A 21,743-nucleotide genomic window follows, 5' to 3' on the forward strand; every position below is an offset into this window, starting at 1 on the left:
AGACCCTCCTAGGATCATGGCCAGTATTGTGGGCCGCCAGTGGCCAGTGAAGCTGGTGGCAGAATCAGAAGTGAGAAGGTTTGGGAGAACATGGGCCAGTTTTGAAGTCTGGGGAAGGCTCTGATGAGTGCTCTGCATCAGAGGTAGAGATGGGGCCAGGGCTGTCTGACAGTTATCAGCTGCCTTCGGAGTCGGATATCAGTGGGTCAGAAGAATAGCTGGAGCCTGTTCCCAACGTATACATGCACAGAGCTGCTAGGAGAAGAAAACAGTTAAGGAACAAGGGCTGTCTTAGGAGTAAAGGCACAGGTGAATGGTGAATGGCCTCTCCCATAGGGAATAAAGAGGAGTGAAAGGGAAGGGGAGTTTGCAGGAGACCATTAATTCATTAGGGTAAAGATCTGTTCCTGACTGTGGCCCAACGGATTACTGCGCATGCGCGGGTTTGGAATGGCGACCGGACTTTTCGCTCCACATCAACCTGGCGAAAAAAAGCTCCGGGAAGCCTCCAAACGGACCGCAAAAACTGTTGGAAACAGCTCCTGGGAGAGCCTAAGAGCTTCGGAACCCACAGGACCCGTTGAAAATCGGAGGCTCGTATCTTATTATAGCGGCAGCCCGGGCCACCCAGCTGTGCGAGGAAGGCGGCGACGGCGGCGCGCGGCGGTGAGAGCGGCGCGCGGGCGTCCGGAGCCCCCCCCACCACTTTACCATCTCTTGGAAGCCCCTGGTGCTGCTGGTGAGCCCCTTGGCCAATTACCTACTGGCCCCTGGTCCTATTAGCCATCCCAGAGCAGCGGAATAGCAGCTGCTGAAGCTGAAAAGAAAAACATTGTGGAGGAAAGCATGGAGGAAATGGCGGCCCCAAACAGCTGACTCACAGCATTACATTCTACATCTTCCTTTTCAGCCAGCCTACTGACTCATTGGAGCTGAGTGGTTGTGACTGTGACTGTACGTCTGTGAGTCTTGGTGACTAGTGAGCTGAGAGGGACTAATTTTGATTTAGCTTATTTTAAAGAAGGGGGCTGTCGGAAGCCGTTGGAGGCTGCATTGAATCCACAGATTGAAGGGCTGGGTTTGCTACTGCCCCAGACGCCCCCCCCCCTCGGATCTATCTCTGCTCACTTTACTATTGGTTACCTATTTTATTATTTGTCATCTGCTGCTTTACTATTTACCATCGTTGTAGCCCCCTCCGGACCTTGCTCCCTGCCCACCTAACCACTAGGAGGAGTAGGATTGTGGCCAACTGGCAGGGAGCGATAGAGGATGGCGGCTACAGGGACAAGGATTGAGCCCCGAAAATACCAGCATTTTTTCCTCCATTTGCAAGAGCGGTGCAAGTCAGCTTCGAACTCTGGTCCCCTACATTGGGGGCCTTATATATCCTTGGGAAAGAGACTTTCGAATATACAGCCCGCTAACCTCCACCAGTGGGACAAGACTATATGGGAGCCATTTACGAACTCTGGAGCTTTACACTCAATTTTGTTTGGCTACAGCCACCTTACATACTACGTACTTTTGACGTGGTGGCTAAGGACATCTCCCCAGGACATAAGAAGGGAGAGGAGCAGACCATCGCTTCCTCCACTGTTTCCATATTATTATATATTATAACTGCGCAATTTTTAAATAGAATGTTGAGTGTATGGGAGCTGTTTGGAATTGAATGAATGGCCCACTTTTAGTAATTGTTACCTTTGTATTTTATATGTTTTAAATTTTTACGTGGGATTGTTAGAGTGGATAAATGAGAATGTTTGACTCGGAGGACCTGCTGGGGAAGGCGGGAGGAACCGGGGTGGTTGGGGGGGCCATGGACATGGGAGTGGGTCGGAGCATAGCGGTCGTGACAGGGAGAGGCAGATACGGCGGGGACCTTAGGGCTGGCCATTACCGGGGAAGGAGGGTTCGCTACATTACAGAGATCCCTCCTTCCGGCCCTAGGAGTCCCACTCCAAGACCAGATGGCGCGAGTAGTCAGGACCCTGGGCTCAGGCTGTTGTCGCTAAATGCCAGGTCTGTTGTTCACAAAGCTCCCCTCGTCCGGGACTTAATTGTTGACGAGAGGGCAGACCTGGCATGTATTACTGAAACCTGGCTGGGCACAGAAGGAGGAGTCCCCCTCGTAGAGATGTGCCCAGAGGGATTTCAGGTGCTTCATCAGCCGAGAGCCCAGGGAAGGGGTGGCGGTGTGGCTATTGTAATCCGGGAGTCTCTGTTACCTCGTAGGGTCCCTGCTCCGGAGCTTGTCGGGTGTGAGTCTCTGCTGATAAAGTTGGACCTCAAGGGTCAAGTGGGTTTGCTGCTAACGTACCTGCCTCCCAACTGCGTTGCAGCATCCCTCCCCTCGCTCCTCGAGTCAGTAGCCGAGCTGGCAGTTGAGTTCCCCAGGCTTATTGTTCTGGGGGATTTCAACTTGCCATCGCTCGGTGAACGCTCTGACGGGGCGCAGGAGTTCATGGCTTCCATGACAGCCATGGGCTTGACCCAGGTAATTCGGGGCCCAACCCATGCAGCGGGTCACATGCTCGACCTCGTATTCCTCTCGGAGCAGTGGATGTGTGATCTTGGTCTGAGGGGTAATGAGATCATACCCCTGTCGTGGTCAGACCATTGCCTACTGAGGCTCGACTTCCGGAGGCCAAACCCCCACCGTAGGGAGGAGGAACCGACCAGGTGGTTCCGCCCCAGGCGACTTATGGACCCTCAGAGGTTCCAGACGGAGCTTGGGGTTATTCCTGATACCCTCGCCCACAGTTCGGCGGAGACTCTGGCTGCCGCCTGGTACTCGGCGGCGTCGGAGTCTCTCGACCGGATTGCGCCACTACGGCCCCTCCGGGTCAGTGGATCCCGGAGAGTTCCCTGGTTCACCGAGGAACTCCGGGAGAAGAAACGCCGGAGGAGATGCCTAGAGCACCAGTGGAGGTCGGATAAGTCCGAGGCAAACCGAGCACTCTTAACCACCTGCACCAAGGACTATGTTCGAGCATTAAGAACTGCAAAAAGATCATATATTTCTTCCTTGGTTGCGTCCGCCGAGTCACGCCCAGCCGCCCTGTTCAGGATAACCCGCTCCCTCCTTAATAGGAGGGATGCGGGAGACCCCTTGCAGGGTAGGGCTGAGGATTATGCTCAATTCTTGGCGGACAAAGTAGCTCGGTTTCGATCGGACTTGGACTCCACCGCAGTAGACCCAGCTGAGACACAGGAGGATCATCTGCCACATCAACTCTGGGTTGAGTTCCAGGAAGTTGCCTCTGGGGATGTGGACAAGGCCATCCGAGCTGTAAGTGCCTCCACTTGTATTCTGGACCCGTGTCCCTCCTGGCTGGTGGCTAACAGCAGGGAGGTGACACATGGCTGGATCCAGGCGGTTGTCACCGCCTCCCTTCGGGAGGGGCACTTCCCCGCCGTACTCAAAACGGCGGTGGTGAGACCCCTCCTAAAGAAACCATCGTTAGATCCAGCCATCTTAAACAACTTTCGTCCTGTCTCCAACCTTCCCTTTATCGGGAAGGTGGTTGAGAAGGTGGTGGCCTTTCAGCTTCGACGGGCCTTGGAGGAAGCTAGCTATCTTGACCCCTTCCAGTCCGGCTTCAGACCTGGTTACAGCACAGAAACCGCTTTGGTCGCATTGACCGATGATCTCTGGAGGGCCAGAGATGGAGGCTATGCGTCCATCCTGGTTCTCCTTGACCTCTCAGCGGCTTTCGATACCATCGACCATGGTATCCTTCTGCGACGACTGCGGGAGGTGGGAGTGGGAGGCACTGTTCTGCGGTGGTTCTCCTCCTACCTCTCGGACAGGTCGCAGTCGGTGTTAGTCGGGGGGCAGAGATCGTCCCTGAGGACCCTAACATGTGGGGTACCCCAGGGTTCGGTCTTATCCCCCCTACTATTTAACATATACATGAAACCGCTGGGCGAGATCATTCGGAGGCACGGGATAAAATACCATCAATATGCGGACGATACGCAATTGTATCTGTCCGCCCCGTGCCAACTCAATGAAGCGGTGGACGTGATGAACCAGGGTCTGGAGGCCGTTAAGGACTGGATGAGTGCTAACAAACTGGTGCTCAACCCGGATAAAACCGAGTGGCTGTTGTGTTTCCCCCCCAACAATTTGGCTAATACACCAACGCTTAGGCTGGGGGGTCAAATTTTATACCCCTCAGATAGGGTCCGCAACTTAGGAGTCCTCCTGGATCCACAGCTGACTTTTGACCACCAGCTGTCAGCTGTGACCAGGGGGGCATTTGCCCAGGTTCGCCTGGTCCGCCAGTTGCGGCCCTACCTAGATCGGGGGGCCCTCACAACAGTCACTCGAGCCCTTGTGATCTCTAGACTGGAATACTGCAATGGGCTCTACATGGGGCTGCCCCTGAAGTGCATCCGGCGACTACAGCTAGTCCAAAATGCAGCCGCGCGAGTGATAGTGGGCGCACCTCGGTTCGCCCACGTTACACCTGTCCTCCGCGAGCTGCACTGGCTACCTGTTGGTCTCCGGGTGCGCTTCAGGATACTAATGACCACCTTTAAAGCACTCCATGGTAGTGGATCTGGGTACTTGAGAGACCGCCTTCTGCCGATTACCTCCCTAAACCGACCAATTAGATCGCACAGACTAGGCCTCCTCCGAATTCCATCAGCCGGTCAATGCCGACTGGCGACCACACGGAGGAGAGCCTTCTCTGCTGCTGCCCCGACCCTATGGAACGAGCTCCCCATGGAGATCCGCACCCTCACCACGATCCAGACCTTCCGCGCAGCCCTCAAGATCTGGCTCTCCCAGCAGGCCTGGGAATAGGTTTCCAATCACCCGCCCGAGTGTTTGATTGCTGAATGAAAGTTGTGTTTTATCATTTTTCTTTTGTTCACTAATTGTTTGTTTTGACCTTGCACTTCCCCTCCCCTGTGGTTGTAAGCCGCCCTGAGTCCCCTCAGGGAAAAGGGCGGCATATAAATCCCAATAAACCTCTCTAAACCTCTAAACCAACAAAACTGCGCTCGTCAAAATAGCGGCGACAAAACCGCATCGCTAAAACCGCAACGTCATCACCGCAACGTCATCACCACGGCGACAACAGCGCGGAGACAGAAGGGCTCTTTAAAACAGCGCGGCGACAGAAAGCCGATTTAAATTAAGGTAAGGGTTAGGATTAGGTTTAGGGGTTTGGTTTAGGGTTAGGTTTAGGGTTAGGTTTAGGGTTAGGTTTAGGGTTAGGTTTAGGGTTAGGGTTAGGTTAGGGTTAGGGTTAGGTTTAGGGTTAGGTTTAGGGTTAGGTTTAGGGTTAGGGTTAGAGTGCTGAGTGCTTCGGAAGGCGCGGATTTGCCCTCCGCGCTTATGTCAGCGCGGATAAGGGCTTTGCGGTTTTGTTGGTGAACTGTTCCTGACTTCTTGCCAAGCAATTGCTGCTACAGCATGGCATTTGGAAGATATCAGCTTGGCAACTTTCCAAGATTGATAAAGGTCTGTGGTTGTGAAATCTCATGAAAATCTCGAGGCTGACTCCAGGCGATTACCAATGCTTCTTTGAGAGAGGGGTTCTTTCCCACCGCCTTGAAGGAGACGGTGGTGAGGCCCCTCCTTAAAAAGCCTTCCCTGGACCCAGCTTCTTTAGCCAACTATCGTCCGGTCTCCAACCTTCGCTTTGTAGTGAAGGTTGTTGAGAATGTGGTAGCACGTCAGCTTCCATAGTCCCTGGATGAAGCTGTCTACCTGGATCCGTTTCAGTCGGGTTTCAGGCCCGGATACAGCACGGAGACGGCATTCGTCGCATTGGTCGATGATCTCTGGCGGGCCCGGGATAGGGGCTGTTCCTCTGTCCTGGTCCTAGTAGACCTCTCAGCGGCTTTCGATACCATCGACCATGGTATCCTACTGCGACGACTCGAGGGGTTGTGGGGGGCACGTTTTACGGTGGTTTTCCTCCTACCTGTCAGATTGGTCGCAGTTTGTGTTGACTGGAGGGCAGGCATCAACCCCGAGGCGTGTCACTTGTGGGGTGCCCCAGGGGTCGGTTCTCTCACCCCTCCTGTTCAACATATATATGAAACCACTGGGTGAGATTATCCGTGGTTTTGGGGTACGGTATCATCAATATGCTGATGATACCCAACTGTTCATCTTTACCTCAAACCACCCAAACGATGCCCTCGACGTGATGTCCCAATGCCTGGAAGCTGTGCGGATCTGGATGGGGAGGAACAGGCTCAAGCTCAATCCCTCCAAGACGGAGTGGCTGTGGTTTTCATCATCCCGATTTGTGCATCTTGTTCCATCTTTGATGATAGGGGGAGAAATTTTAGCCCCCTCAGAGAGGGCCCGCAATCTGGGCGTCCTCCTGAATACACGGCTTAGTTTAGAAGAACACCTGACGGCCGTGACCAGGGGGGCTTTTTACCAGGTTCGCCTGGTATGTCAGTTGCGCCCCTTTCTGGATCGGGATGCTCTGTGCACAGTCACCCATGCCCTCGTCCTTTCTCGCCTGGACTAGTGTAACACTCTCTACATGGGGCTGCCCTTGAAGAGCACCCGAAAGCTTCAACTGGTCCAGAATGCGGCTGTGTGGGTTGTCATGGGGGCACCCAGGTACTCCCATGTCACACCCCTTTTCGGCGGCCTGCACTGGTTGCCGGTTGTCTTCCGGGTGCGATTCAAGGTACTAATTATGACCTTTAAAGTGCTCCATGGCTTAGGCCCAGGGTACCTACGAGACCACCTACTGCCACCGGTAGCCTCCCATTGTCCAGTGCGATCCCACAGAGTTGGCCTCCTCAGGGTGCCGTCGGCCAGACAGTGTCGACTGGTGACCCCCAGGAGGAGAGCCTTCTCTGTGGGAGTGCCTTCCCTCTGGAATGAGCTGCCCCCGGAGCTTCATATAATCCTTGACATCTGGTCCTTCCGACGCACCCTAAAAAGTTGGCTTTTCCAGCAAGCAAGCCAGCCTGGCCTGAACAAAACAAATCAAAGTATTGATTATTGTTAATTTTAATTTGAATTCTTTTAAAAAAATGTGTCATTGTTAATTTTAATTGGGTTTGGGGATATCCTATTTAATTTCTTTTTAACTTTTGTAGTATGTGTTTCTTTTAATGTTGTACGCTGCTCTGAGTCCTTGGGAGAAGGGCGGCATATAAATCGAATAAACCTCAAAACCTCAAACCTCAAAGACTGTTCGCTAGGACTTTGCTGGAAAGGAATTCTATTTAACCTAAATAAAAGAGGTTGTATCAGGATGAGGAGTCTGCTTCATGATCTTAGGAAGCCTAGGTCAGAACAGCCATGTAGTATCAGGAGGGATAATTCTCCAAAAACCCAGCATGTCTTCTGGGTGCCATAACATGACATTTTTTTTACTGATGGGACCCAAAGCATGTCAACCCTGGGTATTTGGGTTTTAAAAGTTTTAATTTAAAATTATGGGAAAATAAGAGTGTAGACACCCTTTTATAACTGTCATGGGTTCTTTCTTCCATTACTCTGGGAGATACTTTAGGCAAGATTTTAAAATATAAATATAAACACACACACACACACACACACACACACACACACACACACACACAAAGATGTGATACATACTGAAATGCATTCCAGCTTTATGAATAACTTTCATGCCTAACCTCTTAAACTTAAATTGGAAAGCGCAGTCAATGTAGTTTGGTGCACTTTTACTTTCTTACAGGAGAAAATTTAAAATAAGTCAAATTAATGGATTTCTATTCCTGGAATGACTTCTTAATTAAGAAAAAGAAATGTGTGCACATTTTTCAGGAATGTATTCATACGATGAAAGCAAATTGATAAATTGCTGTCCATGATAAAGAAGCATCTCATCATATTGCTTTGTGGCATATTCTGAATTCCATACTCTTTTGAGGTTTTCAGCAAAACAAAGAACAAATATTCAGCTCATTGATTCTGGCAGGAATTATGCCATATTAGATTTAAGAAACATCAGCACCTGTTTGGTAAAATGACTGAAACATTCATCTTATTGTTTAAATGTTCCTTATGAGCTGTGAACAAAGAGAGTAAGGGTAGGCAAAGTGGAGATAAATTAATGCATGTCAGGCATAGAAGATGGGTAAAAAAAAATTATATTTTCCCCTTAACATTCTTACAATGTTAGAATTAGGCATTATTAACTGAAACTGAATGCAAATGATCCAGAACTGATCAAAGGAAAGACTTGAGATTTTTTATATATTGCATGATTTGTTCAAGATGGTGGTGTCATCAGATTCAGATATCCACCAATTTAAATGGCTTTAAAAAGTTTTGGACAAAATCAAAGGGTATTGGCTTATCAATGGCTTTTAGCCATAGTGTAATTTACTCCATCTTAAGACACCCACTCCTCATTTAGTTCTATCAACCAGGTCATTAAGCAAGATGCTCATGAAGTGAACATGAGAGAGAGGCAGGGTGGGGGGGAGGCAGAGGCAGTCAGTCAGTCAGTCAGTTAGACAGACAGACAGCAAAGACCACTCACTGCTGTGTCATTCAGATACAGTTCTCTCATCTACACCAGTGTTACTCTCCCTTAGGTATGCATTGTTGTCAGGGATATGAAATTTGGTTGTAAATGCCTGCATTGGTTGGGAAATGATTTTTTAAAGTTACCATTTATTACCATCATATTTGCAAATGGTTGTTAACCAAGGTAGTCACTAAACAAGGAATGACTATATACCTTAAACACCAGCTGCTAGGGAACAATCATTGAAGACTATTGTCCCCCTGTCTATATTTGCGAATTTCCTGAATATACCTGGTTGGCCATGCTATAATACCAGAATAGTAGACAAGATGGATCAAAGGCTTAATGTTCTTTTATTTTTGTATTGTCTCTGTGGTACAGTATCTTTGTTGTACTGTTATTTACAATAAACGTGCCTTACTGCTGGAAAATAAAGTAAGTAAAATCTACATGTACACTATAAGCACAAATATTCCTATTTCAATTAAAGCTAGAAATAGAAATGTAAATAATGGTGGTAATAAGAATTGTATGGGGCTCCCATTTTCAAAACAATTGCATTAATTCCAACTCCATTAAAGCTAGGAGAGACTTCAGAAATGGTTTCCATCACAACTAAAGTCATTGCCATAGGAAATCTGGTACGCTAACTCCAAGGATAGCAATTTAGTTTAACATTTTTTCCAAAGTTAACTTCCACTGATCCACAATAATTGAGCATTGGGAGGTAAGTGGAATTATTCAAGCATGCAGCTAATATGCTGGATTTGTATGATCCTGGATAGAAACAAGTAATATTGCAGGCAAAATGTTTTCTAACTTACTTGCATTTACAGCTACTCCATAGGCAATTATCTTGTGAAATGTGATATTTTTATCCAGTTGTCTCCTCAGTATTGTCCTGCGACACTTGATGAAAACCAAGATGTATTTTAAATCATGTTTATTTCATTTGCATGACTCTAAGCTTGAATTTAGTAACTATGATACTCATTCCTCTCCTCCCTCTCATAATACATGAGAAAGAATGAGATTAGATGTTTTCCTCCATCTTCGATTATATGTTTTTCAATCTAAAGTAGAGTTTTTGTTCACACAATTATTTAAGCAAAGTACATAATCCATAATATGAAGTTGACTTGGTCAGGAATTGTAAATGTGGATAAATCACTGTTTGTTCTTTTTTTTTAATCTGCAGCTGATAAAATTGGGAACAAAAATGTACAACCTCTTCAAAAAGATAAAGAGAAAAGAAAGTCCATAGCTTAACAGGGCTCATTTCTTTAGTAAATGATGCTAATATATAGCTTTTTTAGCTTCACATATGTTTAGGGTGACCAGATGACCCGATTTCAGCGGGACAGTCCCGATTTTTAACAATTTTTCCCGCGTCCCTCTGCCTTTTAAAAAAGTCCCGATTTTTTTTCTGGCTTCATGTTGAAAGCCCAGTGGATTTGCTTAAGAAATCCTAACCGGGGCAAGACAAAAGATACCCTGTCTAACCTCTCTCTCTGTCTCAGTACTTTCACTGAAGATATTAAAACGTTAAAGCAACAAAACAGACCTCTCCCCTCCCCCCACGCCGATCACGTTTACCTCATTTTATAAGAAAAAAAAATGATCCTAGTACCATAGAGCTGCAGGAAATGGCTAGAGGGGTCGCCAGTGTTGCTTCCTGGATTTTCCGGAGGGGAGGGGCACGGAGGTTGGAGGACTGCTCAAAATGGTGGGAAAAGAAACTTTCTGGTAAGTGTGCTGGGTTTTTTTCTTTTATTTTTTAATGCATTTTAAAATAATGTAGGTTTTTAAAAATGTGCAGCTACTGTTTTTTTATTCAAAACAATATGTGATGTGCCATGGAAAAATCATTAAAAAAAACCCTGAAAGAACAAAAGGGTTTTTTAAGGGTATTTTCCTGACCAAAACTATAATTGTTTCTGCATGACACCCTTAATCAGAAATAGCCAACTACACTTCATTCTAAATAGTTTTATTTCCTTTATTGTATGTGATTACTCAAGTCCAAAAACTGAGTTAATTGGATAAACCCAGCTCCACAATTTACTAAATATACAGTTACAGGAATTTCATATATAGTATGCTGTCTCTTAGGGTTTATTGAACATAGGAGAATAATATGAGAGGGATTTGATGTAAAATAAACTCTTTTAATGAATTCAAAATCAACGCAGCAGACAAGACATGGGAGTGAACATAATACACACTTTAACAATATTTTTTTTTCTTTTAGTCATCAAATATTGCAGCAAGTGTGTCAGTAATAATAGCAAGACAGGCATAGGATTTTCCAGCCAGGTTAATTTTACTTTTTTATGGTTTTGATGTTGTATTTAATTTTATCTGTATTAGAAACTTATGAAGGCTGTGCAACATTTTGAGGTGATATAGAGTATGTAAAGGCATGAATACAATAGAACCTCTGGTCACAACCATAATTCGTTCCATAACTTTGGTCGCAAACTGATTTGGTCATGAATCAAACCTAATTTTGGAAATTTGGTGCTTACAAAAAAAAAATGGTGCAGAAGGGGAAATCAGCAGCGGGGAGAATGTGAATATTTTGGTCAGAAGCGTTCGTGACCAGAGGTTCTACTGTATAACATCTTCACTTAAGATTTAAGATTCACTTAAGATATAACATCTTCACTTAAGATTCACTTAAGAACTGTGGCAAGAAAGGTGGTATAGTGACCAAAGTTACAATGGCATTGAAAAAAGTGACTGATGACCATTTTTCACACTTAGCGACCATTTTCACACTTAGCGACCGTTGCAGCATCCTCATGGTCACGCGATCAAAATTTTGATGTTTGGCAACAGATTCGTATTTATGATGGTTTCAGTGTCCTGAGGTCATATAATCACCTTTTGACAAAGTCAAATGGGGAAACCAGATTCACTTATGTTACTAATTTATCAGCTGCATTTATTCACTTAAGAACTGTGGCAAGAAAGGTGGTATAGTGACCAAAGTTACAATGGCATTGAAAAAAGTGACTGATGACCATTTTTCACACTTAGCGACCATTTTCACACTTAGCGACCGTTGCAGCATCCTCATGGTCCTGTGATCAAAATTCGGATGTTTGGCAACAGTTACAATTTATATTTGTAAATTGTAGTTATGTTGAAATAAAAAAAACCATTACAATACTATTTTTGCGTCGTATGAAAATTTTTGTTGCTCCGTATAAAATTTTTAATCAACCCCCCCCCCCCCCCACCCGGTCAAAGGTGTCCCTCTTTACCAATCTGAAAATCTGGTCACCTTACATATGTTATATGTGAATGTAGCCCACAATTCAAGAGGTTGAATATTTAGTCTTTTAGTTGCACCTCCAAAATATATAACTTGTTTGCATACTGGAAAAGCAACAGTTTTGTTGGTTAAAATAGTATTGATAAAGTTATAAACCTTTCTATTATGGAAAAAAAGATTGCACTATGTATTTAATTGATATAGACTACAGGTGTTTTTCTTTAAAACATATTTTTAAAAGCAAAAATAGAGCCATATAGAATTGTTACTGCATTACAAGGCAGACAAATATATGTATTGTGCAGTTGTGTTACAAAAGGCTACATTTTTAAGCAGTTTATTTTATTTTTAAATGTCTTAAATAATTTCCTATTTGCAGATTTTTTTCCAGAACTCATCCATTTCATAATTAGCACTTCCATTATACTGGCCAATATGCAGTTTCTGTATTACATTGTTAACCAGTTTGAAATAGAGGTCACAGCTTTTTCCAAAGAATTATGTGAATGACAATAGTGAAAGGTTGCTTTGAATTTTCTGCTATATAATTGCCTTAAATTCTAGCACCACAGTATTTTGTTGTGAACCACAAGAGTTAACTAGGTTAGAAGATATGGTGCAAACAAATCCACATGGTCATTATTCATTTGTGCAAGATCATCCTGTTTCAGGCTTCAGCTTTATGAATGTTATAAGGTACAATGAAACAATAAATTCAGACAAGATAAAAATCACAATGGATAATTTCCCTGTGACTCTTGTCTGGTGAATTGGCTCTTTTCCATAATGAAAAGTGATAATAATCATATCTAACAGATGCATTCATGCATCTTTTTCTCTGTGTTTCATTCCATCAACAAGCAAGTTATTATGTACTATGCTAATCAAAGTCTATCCAGACTTGCCTTTCCAACAATGCAGGAGTTTCTTCTTTCCCTGGAACAAATTGAGATCTAAAGATAACTACAAAAGATGGGAGACATAATTTTTGCCAATTCTTTTCCCTCTTGGAACTTTATTATAGTTTCATGATTCATGATTCAATTTCATAATTCAAAACCCTGTTTAGTGAATATAGAAAGTTGCCATGGGAAAAAAGATACTGCTGAAACATTTCTCTAGTGGGAATGCCCTCTAAGCCAGTATTATGCATCAATTCCATTTAATGTGTGTTTTGATAAACTTTTATTTATTGCATTTAATCCTCACTTTCCTCTAAAAGGCCAACGGTTAGGAGGCCCTTAATTTTATGCCCACAACTATCTCTCTCTGAGATAGGTTGGGCTCAGAAAGAGGATTTGCCCAAAATCACCTTCTGAGCTCTTTCTCCAGATATATTTACTTACCAGCACCTACTTACCAACATTATCCATTTACAACTAAATCTTACAGATTATCTTCTTCTTGAAGAAGAAGAGGTATTCCTAGTACACAATATGAAAGTATACTAAAATATTGAACCATGACAATAAGAGTTAAAAAGACAACAAATAGACTACCACCATCACTAAACATTACTTATAAAAGTCCCAAAGGTGCTTTTTCCAAGAGCTACTGGACTTCCTTGTTTTCTTTGAAGGCATTTCACTTCTTATCCAAGAACCTTCTTCAGCTCTTGGATGAGAAACGAAGCGTCTTCAAACAAAAACAAAACAAGAAAGTCCTGTTACCTCTTGAAAAAGGTAACTTTGGGACAACAATAACCTGGATCACTGAGAATCTCCATAGACGCTACTTACAAAACTTCCCCGTAGGAAGGAGATGAGATTTCTGCTGACTGGCAGGAGGATCAGCAAGCAGTTGAAGTTGAGGCAAGTAGCAGAAGCTCTTGCCCATGCAAGTGCAGACTAGGTACAGGAGAACAAAACTGTTACTTAGGTGAAATTAAGAACTTCACATGCCAAAACAATCACATCTCTTTTTGTTTATTTATGAAGGTGTAATTCCTAAAATGACCTTGGATGAAATGATTGATATGGTCTACAGTGAAAGAAAGAGACAAAGACATTCAGATTTAAATAGTATAGCAATGTTTTTTTTTTTAAAAAAGGTTGGCCAATTATTTGGTATCAGCAAAATATCTGGCAGTCACATTTTTGATCTTAAGACCTGCTATCTGGCAAGTAAATTCAGCAATGTCAAATAAGGTAATAAATTATGCTTACAATGGTTAAACAAATAATCCTACCTTAGCAATGTTATGTGAAGGCCTAGCTCTTTGGAGAAGGCTCTAAGCTATAAAATAAAGAAAGGAAGAGGGCAACCAGCAGCAAGGAGGAAACATTCAGCTACTCAGATTTACTGATATTGTTGGAAGATCTAAAAGTATGTTAGGGACAGATCACCACAGAGAAAATCCATTTCTGTTGTTATTAAAACACAAAAAGTGGCCTCTGCAGCAAGGAAAGAAGGCAAAAGAGGAGGTTCGCTTAAGAAGTATTGAGGTAGGGAATGAAGAGTTTGTAGGTAATGGATAGATTTTTTTAAATTCCTCCTCCCATGCATTGCATGACCCATTAGAAACTGTATATTTTTGAAGTGCCACACATGCATAAAGGGAAATAATTTTAAAATAAATTTCCGTAAGACAATTATTTTGATGAATCTAGTCCATTGTTTCTCAAAAGTCCTCAGCCAGTATGCGGGGAGTTGGACAATGGACAAGCAAAGTTGCTAAGTATGACAAGGTAAAGAGATAGGTGTATACAGAAACAAAGACGCAGTGGAAAGTTGGGCAAATGAAGGGATTGGGTGGAATAACAAAATAGATGGAGAGCTAAATAAAAGATCCAGAAGGTATTTCAGAAGAAGTTTACTCACACCCAACATAACACGTGTGTAGAGGTAGGCGTCCTCGGATTCATACCAGAAGAATGTGTCAGTGAACAAGTAGAAGTTTATCCCGAACCACAATAACTGCGGTAGAATAGAAAGGTTTTCACTAGTTGATTTCAAGTAATTATTTTTAAGCCCATTGATTTAGAAATGTCTTCCTTGGTGCTTTGAGAAATTCACAAACGCGAATATGTGGAAAAGAAAAACAACAGAAAAGCCAGCTTCATCTTCTCTGTGGCCTCCCCTTTCCATTTTACAAATCCAGGAGGTGAATAACAGATAGCAATAGCAATAGCAGTTAGACTTATATACCGCTTCATAGGGCTTTCAGCCCTCTCTAAGTGGTTTACAGAGTCAGCATATTGTCCCCAACAACAATCCGGGTCCTCATTTTACCCACCTCGGAAGGATGGAAGGCTGAGTCAACCCTGAGCCGGTGAGATTTGAACAGCCTAACTGCAGAACTGCAGTCAGCTGAAGTAGCCTGCAGTGCTGCATTTAACCACTGCGCCACCTGCCCAGATAGCAGGACTGCACTTCGCCACCATAACTTTTACGCTATAGAAAGCCTAAAAAATGTAGCAAAAATGCAATAATTCCCCTCCAAAAACCAATGATTTATCAGATTTATCAGATTTATCAGATTCAGTAGCTTGATTATGAATACTTACAACCAGCAGAACTGACAAACTTTCATTCAAAATCCAAATCCCCATCTTGATTTTCTTTGTTCTGCACTAGCAGAGATTTGCTATTTCCTTGTAATGCCCACTGAGTCCTCTGGATCTTCCCCGCACTGCATATTCAGCACTAGAACTGCAACCTAGGGATACGGTATTCTAATTAAGAGTTTTCTACCAGATGTCAATCTCCAAGGGGAAGAGACTTTGTGATTTGTGAAACGAACAAGCAAGTCATGGAAGATACATCACGTGTATTCTAATCAATGAGGCCTTCCCCTCCCTCAATCATCTACACAACGGCAAATAATAACTTTAGAGATGCCCTGGAGTTCTTCTTCCAGCTGCAAGCAAAGGAAGTGCAGAGAGAGAGAGAGAGCTGTGTGGAGTTTTGAAAGGGGGAACTTTGCTTCAGCAAGGCTTTGATCAAAGTGATGCACTGATCAAAGCGGCCTCCTTGCTTGGGGGGTTTCTATACATGGCTGCACGTGCTCAGAGGCTCCTTTCTCTTGCATTACAGCAGATGGCTCAGTCAAGCTAGCCTGCTTTGATGTCGAGATATGTGGTGCAGAAGCTAAGCGACTCCATTTTCCTGGTAAAGATACTGCCTTGAATTGGAGCACTGTAATAGCAGAGATCAGCAGTCCTGAAGCCCAGCAAACCCACTTCAAACACACACACGCACACACACACACACACACACACGTATATGTATATGTATATGTATATGTATATGTATATATGTATTATAATGAAGTAAAAAATTCAGATTAAGCCTGGATCCTGGTAACTTAATAACTATGTTGTAGTTTTCTTATCAACCATAGAAAAGTGGTTCAATATTCCCTTTTTCCATCCTCCCCCCCACAATGTTCCAGGCCTAGTCCACAGTCCTAGCAGTCTCCCATTAAAGTGCCATGTTTTCCCGAAAATAGCGTCTTATTTTCTTTTGACCCCCCCCCCCGAAATAAGCGCTTGGCCTTATTTTTGGGGAGATCTTGTTATTTTTGAGGTATAGGGGGCAGTGAGCGTGGTCACCTCATGACTGCTGCTGTGTTGCAATATTTTTGGGGAGGGCTTATTTTTAGGGAAGGATTTATTTTACCATATGTGCTCAAAAGCCTAATTGGGCTTATTATCTGGAGAGGTCTTATTTTCAGGGAAACAAGCTACTAAACAAGCCTATTATGCATAGCTGGATGGTTGGCCAGGTGCTGCTGAGGGTTATAATTTTGAATCAGCGATATCCCAAAAGTGACAAATCAAGGCTTCCATTTTTATTCCAAAGAATCTAAATTTTCTTCAGTAATCGAGTCAGGACATGCAGCTTTATGCACAGAAAAAGGTTGTGTGAACATGCATGTGACTGCACACAGAGACCCCCCCCCCCCCAAAAAAAAAAAGGATTACAGTCCTCAGCTTGTTTTGTAGATGTTGACTGGACTGGCAAGCAAGTTCTTTCAGTGATATTGACCATTTCTTCTAGCCCATCTGAGAACAGAAGCTTAGGGATCCTTGGTGCTCTGTGAGCTTGGTTGTTTCTTGCAGATGTTTCATCACCCAACTAGGTACCATCACCAGTGCTGGAAGGGGGTTGAGTTTGCTCTCATTTTATATTCCAGTGACTTGCCCTGCCAGTATTGATGGGGATGGTTTTGATGGTCCTTTGATTGGCCTGTTTACTATTGGCTTGTTTGGCAGTTCCTTGATTGGAGTATTGTTTACTTCTTGATTGTTGATCTGATGTTAATCTTGGTGTTAGCACCACTAATTAGAAAAGCCAAAAGAGATCAACCACATCCTCTATCTCATTGACTATACACAGCTATGCAAAAGTCGACGCTGCTCCTAGACATGGCTGTACTTCACCCTAATGCTTGGGGAAAGTGTCACTAATCCAGATTCACCTTTCTAGGAAGTACAAGACCTTCATGATGTGGTGCCCTCACATGTTAGGCTACTGCAACTTTCTCCTCCCTCAAGCTGAGGGTTTAGTTTAACTTTTTATAGAGTATATCTTTGGGGATTTCAGATAGAAAGAACCACATATTCTTTCAACATGTATTGTTGTTTCTAATATTTTCCTTACAAACTCCTTGAAGCTGAGACCTCCCAATCTAGGTCAGTGCAAAATGGCTTTTATCAGACGGTACCATATGGATTGATGACCAATCATTAATTATAAAACATGAATATATCATGATAGAATAACAGCTATTGCTTAACTGTAACAGGTATCCATAACTACTTAAATCTACCTCCTCCTCCTCCTCCTCCCAACCTTTGCACACTACAAGATAGAAAATGAGAAAGTGAAATAAGGTGTGCTACGATTGGGTGACCTTCTTTTCTCCTCCCCTCCTTCCCTTTTTAATGTCAGCATCTGAATTAGCTATACTTCAAAGCCAAAGCGGGGGGGGGGGGAAAGTCTGCACAAGACATTCTCTTTTGAAGTACAGCTGATCCAGACACCAGTTTTCTAAAATGAAAGCCTCTCTCTCTTTCTCTGTTTTTTTCAAAGGCATCTGACTGGGATTTTTCCAAGAACAGCAAAGTCAGAGGCTGCTTTGGATTCCTAACCATGAGAGTGCTTCTAAGTATACTTCAAAGAAGAATTGTTCATGTAGCGTCTCTTTGAAGTTCATCTGATTCAGATCCAGATGCTAGCTTTCTGAAAGAATCCAGTATTTCCACAGGAATTAATAGTGCTCTTCTAACATATTATTTAACAAAAAGTAAAGTACGTTCTCAAACATAAAGTGATTTAGAATAGATTTTGAAATGTGGATGAAACAAGATGTGCCAGATGTAGGAATCGTGCCAGTTCATCAGTGTTTTATTTGTTAGAAGCGACAGCTCAAATCTAATAAACATACAGTCTAAACAGAAAGTATTGTCATCTGTATGCAACATTACAGGCTTTTAAATACTTTGAGAGTCTTCAGGCAGCTATTCCTTTGAGATCCATTGCCACTTTATTCTTACTGCATCTGGGCCAACATCGTATTTTTCCCCCATTGCTTTTCATCCATAGAAGTCAAATTTACTGCTGAGCATTTCCCTCGATATCTGTCCATGTAGTTTTCTCAGCTGAATACAGAAGTGATTTGCCTTTGCTTTCTTCTGGGATGTGTTTTAACTTCCTATTCTAGCATTCAAAGTCCCTGCTTTTCCTAACCTCTTTTTCTTACCCGAAAACCTCAAAATCCTGTGTACTCTTTCATGTCATTTGAGTGACCTGTAACAAAGCTATTATTACTCATCTGTGGATGCTGCTTTTGTGTGGGGGCTGGGAGGTGGGGGAGGTACATTAGCTCATATTAGCTATGACTGTTCTTTATCTGAACTCATTTTTGGGATGATGTTGTTTTATTGCACCATCTGATTCTTTTGAATTCCGAAGCATAACCTAGATGAAGGACAGTCCACCTTACAAGTTGCTTGAGTAGCAGAATGTCTATGGAGATCTTCAGTCATCCTGGTCATGGTTGTCTCAAAGGTGCTTTTTTTAAATAGGCAACTGGACTGTCTGTTTTTTCTTTGAAGATATTTCACTTCTCATTCAAAAAGCTTCTTCAGATCTACTTCAAAAGAAAGAATGTATACAACTTGCACCAGTGGTGGGTTTCAATTTTTTTTAGAACCTCTTCTGTAGGTATGGCCTGCTTTGTGGGAATGGCTTGCCGGCCATGTAACTGGGTGGGAGTGGCTTGCCAGCCATGTGACTAAGTTGGAGTGGCTTGACAGTCATGTGACCTGGTAGGCGTAGCCAACTTGTAAAATGTTGTGAAACTCACTTAAAAATGGTCTTGCTTAACAACCAAAATGTTGTCTTAGAAACGCTGGCATTTGAAGCACGCAAGTCTTAAAGCTGTCAAGTTACAAGACCCTTGCATTCGTAACCCTTTAGAAAAAAATCCCCAGGGGTGTTCAAACTTGACAGCTTTAAGACTTATGGAGTTCAACTCCCAGAATTCCTCCTCCAGTCATGTTGGCTCAGGAACTCTGGCATTGAAGTGTGCAAGTCTTAAAGTTGTCAAGTTACAAGACCCTTGCACCCCTAACCCTTTAGAAAAAACCCCAAGGGTGTTCAAACTTGACAGCTTTAAAACTTGTGGACTTCAACTCCGAGAATTCCTCCTCTTGCTCTTCATCTTGATGATGTGTGGACAGGCCGGGGGAAGGAGCTGGAACCGGTTCTAAATGGCACTGTAGATTTGTGGAACATCTTCTATAAAAGAGGTTAGAACTGGCAGGAACCCACCCCTGACTTGCACTTAAAATAATGTATATATCTACCCTAAAGGTAGGTTTTTACCAGTTTGCACTGCTTTGGGCGAACTGGTAGTTGTAATTTGGCCTGGGTCGCCTGACTGGCAGTGACCCAGGCTGGCCACACCCCTGAACCAGTTTTCCGGTCTCCACCGCCATTGCTGGCATGTTTTTATTAGTTTTTTATGGTCTTTGTGCATATGCACAACAATTTACAGTGAACTGCGCACACGTGCGCAATGCATGTCTGATGCACACGTGAAGCTAACCTGTACCAAAGCAGGTAGGAACCCACCCCTGATCTACCCATACACATACATAACATACATAACACACAAAATGTATAGCATCCCAGAAAATTCTGTGGACCCTGCTCAAGCATCACTTATATGCTATGTCCTGAATAGAAGGAAGTGAACTACCAATAAGCTTTTCTGCCATCCTCACCACTCTCTGCACCGCCTTCCTGTTTAAAGCAGTAATGCTCCCAACCAGACTCTCAAAGGTCTGAGCTCCGCCCCTCAAAAAGTCAGGATGCCACTCACTTGCCTTCCCAACAGTTCATTGAGCCGGAATCTCAGCACAAAGTGAACTGAAATGAACAAGGTTAGCGCTGGGCGCCTCCACCACCCAGCTGCTTAAGTAAGACTGGAGCCGCACCCTCCCCCAGCTGATTCAGCCAAACCACTGGCTGTTTGTCAGTTCTCAGGGAAATGCAATTAGCTGTTGGTCAGCTTTGCTCCTGAGCCGGCCTTGCTTGCTTGTATTTCTGCCTTCTGATGCTCGTGGTCCCTGCTCCTGATGCTGCTTGCCAGTAAGTCCAGTAAGTCCCACCACCCATCTTCTTTATCAGGGGTCCCCCTCCCAGGTGTGGGAACCCTGAGATGGCACTTGTAGTCGCTGCCTTTTGGGGGGTTGACACAGAGAGTAATGCAATTTAACAGGTTGATCTCGATCGTCCCTCTATAAAAAGTGGTAAGGACAGGGGAAAGAAGATGTTCTTTTCTCATGCGACGTTGAAAATGCAGGAACAAGATCCTAATCCTTGACCATGTCATAACCGGCATTGTTAACCTGCCTTTGCAATTCATCATATGGAAAGACTTGTGTTGAAAAAAAGAAAACAACACTATTCCAAAACCGGAACAGTGAAAGATGAATTTCTACTACCTTTCATGGTGGGCTGGGAATGAACGAGAGAAAGATCACAAGGGTATGTCCTCTAAAAATGATTAGCAAGGCAATTCCATGGGTTAGTTTGCTAGAAGGAAGTGTCCACAGAAAACCTTCAGTAATAGAATGACAGATAATGAAAGCTTCAGAGCTCAGGCAAATCTTCCCTGGATGTTCTTGCTTTCGGTGTGCAGAAGCTCCTTCCCCCAGGGAAGCACTAAAACATGAAATTTTCAACCTGCAATGTGAAAAGCTGCAGCAGCAAATAGGACTCGGTTAAAGTCCCAGTGATTTTCAATGGACTTAAATTACAAGATGCCTAGCCAGGTTACAGGCTAAGTTATCTGAAAAGATGGGGTGGGGGGAGGGGAACAATTGGTTGTTGTTTCAATTATTCTCCCACCCCCTCCAAAGCTGTATAAGCTTTAGGCTAGCTGAAGGCTTTTAGTGCTTCAAGAGAAAAGTATCAGAAAGCTTTTAAAAGATTGCAGCATGGAGCAGGTAGATACCAAATGTTTCTTATTCTCCTCAAAAATGAATACTTCTGTTACTACAAGATTGAAAGGAGCCATAAAACATGCAGAGAGGAGACTTAATATTCCCTAGCGAAGAGCATAGAAGGAAATAGAGTGAGTTAATTGTACTCCATAATGAATAATTCATTTTTAAAATTTTAGACCGACCGGTAGAATGACAAATACTGCTCAGTAAAGAAGAGGACGCTAACATTATGGCTAAGATACCAGGTCTACCTTCTGGACCAAGGTGTAGCCTGGACTACTTGTCAAAGAATGAGAAAAGAAGTCATGGAAGCATGCATGATTTGTGAGACATTACTTAGCAGTTGTCACCCTTTTGAAAACACAGTTATCTTCTGCACTTAGACATGGAGGCTTCATGCACACATCAATAGCGCTTAATTCATATTTTACCTTACTATCTTCTCAGAGACCACCTTCTCTTACAGGTATTGTTTTTATTTTTTATTTTATTTAGTTTGGCAAA

The 21,743-nt window shown here is 43.5% G+C and overlaps 1 protein-coding gene across 1 annotated transcript in view; it reads right to left on the reverse strand.

The window, feature by feature from the left end:
- Window positions 1–15,329, reverse strand: part of NOX3 (NADPH oxidase 3) — a 40,309-nt gene extending 24,980 nt beyond the window's left edge. The window contains exons 1-5 of the mRNA XM_032216738.1: window positions 15,285–15,329; window positions 14,599–14,694; window positions 13,523–13,625; window positions 10,929–10,936; window positions 9,323–9,407 (exon numbers count right to left, since the gene is read on the reverse strand). Of these exons, the coding sequence (XP_032072629.1) occupies window positions 9,323–9,407; window positions 10,929–10,936; window positions 13,523–13,625; window positions 14,599–14,694; window positions 15,285–15,329 (337 nt within the window). The remainder of the gene's footprint in view (window positions 1–9,322; window positions 9,408–10,928; window positions 10,937–13,522; window positions 13,626–14,598; window positions 14,695–15,284) is intronic.
- Window positions 15,330–21,743: the final 6,414 nt, after the last annotated feature.

Source organism: Thamnophis elegans, chromosome 4 (assembly GCF_009769535.1).
Source record: "Thamnophis elegans isolate rThaEle1 chromosome 4, rThaEle1.pri, whole genome shotgun sequence".
NCBI lineage: Eukaryota > Metazoa > Chordata > Lepidosauria > Squamata > Colubridae > Thamnophis > Thamnophis elegans.